Source organism: Papilio polytes, unplaced genomic scaffold (genome assembly GCF_000836215.1).
Source record: "Papilio polytes unplaced genomic scaffold, Ppol_1.0 DF824102.1, whole genome shotgun sequence".
Taxonomy (NCBI): domain Eukaryota; kingdom Metazoa; phylum Arthropoda; class Insecta; order Lepidoptera; family Papilionidae; genus Papilio; species Papilio polytes.
This window is the reverse complement of record NW_013525102.1, coordinates 1044219-1050218: the sequence shown is the minus strand read 5'-3', so window position 1 is coordinate 1050218 and position 6000 is coordinate 1044219. Positions and strand designations below refer to the sequence as shown.

At 38.8% G+C, this 6000-nt stretch overlaps 1 protein-coding gene across 4 annotated transcripts; it reads left to right on the top strand.

Moving 5' to 3' along the window:
- The first annotated feature begins 6 nt into the window (after window positions 1–6).
- On the top strand, window positions 7–5976 carry LOC106099779 (uncharacterized protein DDB_G0292642-like). Of its 4 annotated transcripts, none has more exons than XM_013278435.1 (11): window positions 7–81; window positions 159–273; window positions 366–2890; window positions 2965–3162; window positions 3246–3473; window positions 3572–3712; window positions 3845–3996; window positions 4158–4353; window positions 4429–4571; window positions 4929–5091; window positions 5808–5976. In XM_013278435.1, the coding sequence occupies exons 1-11, from the start codon at window positions 37–39 to the stop codon at window positions 5835–5837; spliced, it is 3936 nt and encodes a 1311-aa protein (XP_013133889.1). In that variant the 5' UTR covers window positions 7–36; the 3' UTR covers window positions 5838–5976. The 4 variants fall into 4 exon arrangements, with proteins under 4 accessions (XP_013133889.1, XP_013133886.1, XP_013133885.1 ...); XM_013278432.1 differs by lacking the exon at window positions 4929–5091 and adding an exon at window positions 4733–4901; XM_013278431.1 differs by lacking the exon at window positions 5808–5976 and having other exon boundaries at window positions 4929–5385.
- The last annotated feature ends 24 nt before the right edge of the window (window positions 5977–6000 follow it).

The following is a 6000-nucleotide window of genomic DNA, read 5'->3' as shown; positions in this document are numbered from 1 at the left end:
GACGCCAGAACGGCGCTGGCTCGCCATCGCGGCGCCATGTGGCCCGCGGTCACCGATTGCGTTGAAAAGTGGCGACGACAGGTAGGTATCTCCATTAATACTAACATTTTAGGAAATATTTTAAAACACTTTAACTAACACTACAAATTTTTTTCCAGACTGAAGCGTTAGGTCTAGGAAGTGAAAGTCGTTTGCGAGGACACGTATGGGGTTCACCGACTGGTGTGGAGGACGACGCGGTTCCGACGATCGACCGCTCACACCGCTATCGCGGTAATCTCATAAAGAAACCAAACTAGTACTTTATCATTGACCCGCCGTCTCGTCTCATTTACATCATCATAACCTTCACATTTAAATTTCAGCCGAAGAAAGTTCAGATGAGTATGAAATCAGCCCAGCCTTGATACAAGACGACGACTGGATGTATTTACCTCTAGAAACCGTCAATAACAGTTTTTATGAAAATCCTCCTACCAAAGAACAGGTAGACTCCATTAACCCCGAAACAGAAGACATAGCACAAAAGTTAAAATCACTCCTAATACAAGCTGGAATTCCAAATATAAATGAGCAGCTGCTATTGAAAGGTTTATTGGCGAATCAGAGAAATACTGAAACGGATACCCACACAAACCCACAAAATACCGACAATAATCTAAAACAAAATTCTAACGACTTTCTTCAATCAGAAAACGATTTCATAGATGCCTATAATGCTTTAACTAGATTAAGTCCATTACCTAACATAAGTAAAGCAAATGAGATAGTACACACTGAACAGAATTCTAATAAAATTAATAATAAAGATAGTGAAATTAATTCGTCAGAACAAGTAAACACGCACGATCCTAGTGAAAATAAGACACTAGAAAATAACACAAATTCTATACCATCATCGGAACAAAGTTTAAAAGCACCTCAAACACAAAGTTCGACTAAAGAGAGTCAAAATAATTCTGTTGATAGAATTCCACAACATAAACCTGATACTAAATCCAATTCTCAGTCTAAAGTAAAAAGGTCGAAATCACCGAAAAGAATAACTGCAAAACAAAATCAGCGGGTCAAAAAAAAGCTGGAATCTAGTGACAGTGAATCGCGTGAAGATGAAGAAAAGAGAAACAATTTAAGTGACATGGTAGACAATACACAGAGATTAATACAGCAAATGAAAAATGAACTAAATACCGATATGAACTCACTCGACAGCCGAAGTAACAGTAGAAGCGAGAATAACTTGAGCGCTAATGATTCCGAATTATCATCAGAGAAAGAGTCTTCATATGATGAAAGATCAGAAAGTGAATCGGAAGACATATCTTCTGATGAAAGTGAAGGTGTAACATCTAATACCGAAAACAATAATTTGGCGAAGACTGCAACGGTTACGCGAACGAGTTCTGAGGACAATGAGCAATTTGAAGAGGCTATCGACCATTTAGACATTGAAATTGAAAATCCAATTCCAGTAAATGATAATTTAGGACACCAACACTTAGAATTTCAACAGAGGAACATAGAAATTTTAGATTCAATAGCTAAAAGTTTGCAGGAAGAATATTCATCAATGAGAGAGGAACAAATAAATATGCCCCGAAATGACCATGAAGATTTTAACAATAACCTATTCAATACTGTAAATTCATTTGAAGAAATTTATGAACAACTTACGGAAAAAAATACTTCAACAAAAGTTAATATAGAACAACCCACCAAATCATCAGAAAATAATAAAGCTGCTTATTATTCCGTAATTCAGAATCCTAAGCATAACAAACAAGAAGTGAAGTTTGTTACGTACAATCCACAAACAGCGAATACATACTTGCTATCAGAAAGTACTATAATGTTACATAATGCAATTATTGAAGATGTTAATAACGAAATAGTGATCGAGTCCAATGATTCATTAGATAGCATCGGCACTAGTAATTTAATAGTTTCAAATGAACATCAATCTGAAGACAATTCTATGGGACCTAATATACCAAGAGATAATAATATTACAATGAACAATAACTTAAAAGATTCTGAAATTTCTACAGAGAGTGTTGTAAATTCCACTATATCTGTAAATAACGCAAGCACATCTACTCCGACAAGTAATGTATCTACCGTAACCGAGAACGATGAAGAAGACCAGAAAACCGATATTAATTCAAACATTCAAGAAAACAGTGCAGCAACAGATAAAGTAAGTCCAAAAGAAAATATGGTGGATGATTCTGAAAACACAACGATTGATGACAAAAATGCATCAAATCCAAATCCTAACAAAGGAAGTTTGCAAGTCAAGAGCTCATCAAATAAAAGTATTTTTAACAAATCTAACATACCTAAATTAGTAAAAGCATTGCAAAATAATAAACTAAAAGTTGAAAAAACTACTCCAAAAGTTTTAGGCTCGAAAGTACCAATACGACGTACGTCACTTAAACACTATCCTGCACCAGCCCCTCCAAACGGACATTTCGGTAATGTTCAGAATGGAAATGTAAAACAGCTGCAAAGTAAATTATTAAATAACAAAGTACAGAACTCAACAAACGTGTCAACGGAGGTAGAAGTGAAGCCATCAACATCATTCTCGTCCACCCTTAGTAAGAAAAAACCTGCTCCGTTACCACCAACATCGGTGGAACGTAAACTTGAAACACCCACAGAAGATGTGCAGGATAAGGAAAAGAAACATTATTTCCGTGAAACTTGCCGCACAGAAGACGAGTGGACGGACAGTGACGATGACGAGTGTCAAATGCCCCTTACAAGAGAAAACAACGAACCAGAACCGGTTCCCGTATCACCACCTCCACCTATTACAATGCGCCGAGTGTCAGGGCAATTAGTGGACTTGGCTGCCATTCGGCTACCTGAAGGTTCACCAGAGGTAACGTTAAAAAAATTAACTATGTAATGAATTAATAACTTTGACGTAAATGCTATTTAAAATGGTTTTTACAGAGGCAAGCACGAATGTTGCTAGCTGAAGGAGCTACAGAGAATTGGGAACAGGCGCAATTAGCTGTAGAATTAATAACGAGAGGAATAAACCCTCCATCTGCTCTTCTGGCCGCTTTAGAATGTGTTGATCTTGATTCTGCTCTAGCGTACTTGCAGCAAGATTGTGAATTATGCGCCTCGCGACTTCCTGAATATGAAGTTAGTATTTTGAAAAGTTTAAACAATTCTGTTTAATTTAATTTTTGCTATATTTATTAATTTGTGAATATTTTTGTTTTCAGATGGTGTCAATGTTGCGTTGTACTCACAGATGCTGCAGAGAATGTGCGCGTCATTACTTCACAGTGCAGATAACAGAGCGCAGCATAGCGGACTGCGTGTGTCCGTACTGCAAGGAGCCGGAACTGGAGAACCTGCCCGAAGACGCATGGCTCGAATACTTTGCGCATTTAGATATATTGTTAAAGACATTACTTAACACTGATGTGCACGAATTATTTCAGAGAAAGGTAAATAATTGATAATTCATATAGCACAAAAATATCTTCTTTTTACTGTCTTCTATCCGGCCAGTTTGATCCGGTTTAATATCAATAATTATTTCCAGTTAAGGGACAGAACTCTGGCTCGTGATCCAAACTTCAAATGGTGTGTGGAATGTTCTTCTGGTTTCTTTGTACATCCTAAACAAAAGAAGTTACGATGTCCAGAGTGCAGATCTGTGAGCTGTGCTTCTTGCAGAAAACCGGTGCAATATACTACTTTATAGTTTAGTTAGAATAAAAATATGCTTAAACATGAATTGCTATTATTTTACTATTAGCGGTATGATGCTGTTAGCATGGAAACCAAAAAGTGACAAAAATCGTGTAATTTTCAGTGGTCTTCAAATCATGAGGGACTATCATGTGAACAGTACACAAAGTGGTTGGAGGACAACGACCCCGAGCGGTCAGTGGCGGCCGTACAGCAACATCTCAAAGAAAACGGCCTCGACTGTCCTCGATGTCATTTCAAATATTCGCTTTCTAGGTATAACAATGTTTTATATTTTGCGTATTAAAATTGACCAAATGTAAGCCAAAAAATACATTAAAGCGGGAGTTACAAATCAAGACTTGCCAAATTTAAAATAACCATTGCCCTTTTGTTTAATCCCTTGCTTACGTATCGTCGTTGTAACCATTTTTCAGAGGTGGTTGTATGCACTTCACTTGTACGCAATGCAAATACGAATTCTGTTACGGATGTGGAAAGCCGTTCACGATGGGCGCGCGCTGCGGCCTCAGCGAGTACTGCGCCAAGCTCGGCCTGCACGCGCACCACCCGCGGAATTGCCTCTTCTATTTACGAGACAAGGAGCCTCACGAACTACAAACTCTACTACAGGTAAAGAAAGAAAATATTAAGAAGTGCTCTATACATCATAAACTTTATAATACTAATATGTGTTTATTATTGCAGATGAACAACGTTACTTACGAAACAGAACCAGGTCCTGGCAGCACGGGCCGCTGCCCCGTACAATTGCAGAGAGAAACTCCAAGCGGTCTGGTTGATGGTACTTGCGGAAGCGAATCCTCACCGAATAATGCCGGACTATGCAAGTAAGTTCACTTAAAAAAAATCGCTCTGCAAAAGTCCAATTTACTAAAAAACACACTCAATTTAGTTAGGCAAAATGCATATATAATGCAGCCCGAATGCTATGAGACGTTGGCGTGTACGAAGAGGAGGGAGCGGCGGTGAGCCTCGGATGTGCTTGCAGGAATCATTACTTGGAGTATCTAAGCCGGCTGGTGAGAAGCCGGGCCGTGGACCCGCTGCCCATCCTCGGCGTGGACGACCTAGAGACGCTGGTCCGGCGCGCGGCGCTGCGTCTTCCGCCGCGGCCCTACGGCACACTAGAGGGGCTCTACAAGAGGGGCCTTATCGAGGTGTGTTTACGCGCGCTCTACTTGCAGGATGCACTACGTGGAGTACCTGGCGGGGTTGGCGCGCGCCCTTGACCCTATCCCCATCATGGACGTGAGCGAACTGGTGGCGGAGTTGCGCCGGCGCGCGCTGCCGCTGCCCGAGCGAGGTCCATGGGACACCGACCCCATTTACGCGGGAATGTGCGCCGAGGTAACAGATGCACTTCCACAGAGCCGTGGCACCGGACGACATCTTAATGCTGTTTTGGAAAAATCACAAGAGTAACATGTTGTTTAACATCAGGGTAACGTTAGGTCCACTTTCAACTTCACGTTTCATATACCAACATGAGGACATTCATTCAGACATTCATGTTTATTGCAGCACATATGTATGTGCTGTATATTATTAGGTACTAGCTTTTCGCCTGTAACTCCGTACGCGTGAAATTAAAAAACCGAAACTAAGAACGAAGTAGCCTAAGTGTTGTTTCAAACTATGCTCTACATCTATACCAAATTTCATTGAGATCCGTTCAGCAATTTAGACTACAAACAAATATCCATCCATCTAAATACACTTTCGCATAATATTAGTAAGATAGGTTCCCTGTCAATTGTAAAGTGTACCAAAAATATGTTTTATAAATTTATACCCTTGTACAGGTGTTCCATTAATATTCCTTTCATTTTAATAGTTTCCTTTAATTTGGTATAAACGTCTCTAATTTTAGGGAATATCACATTTGAGTAACCATACATTGCAGTTCTGTAAATCTAGGTAATTGCAAGAATATTTCTGCAGGTGTAATCTAATCATCAAAAAAAAAGGCAAAACTGTTTTTATAAATATGCATTTAATCATTGTTAACTTCAGAACATTTTCATAATTAAAAAACAAAGTTAACCAATTTACCTATTTCGCAGATCGTTCGAGAGAAGATTCCCCTCGATTAGATAAATTACGAAAACCTTAAACTCATTTAAATTTTACGAAACATATGTAAGAAATAAATTATTATGGACTTGATAATTGCATTATAAGCATCATTTTTTTATAATTATCATAAAGCCTGTTTATATTTAACATAATGAAAAGGAGTGGATTTTTAATTATAAG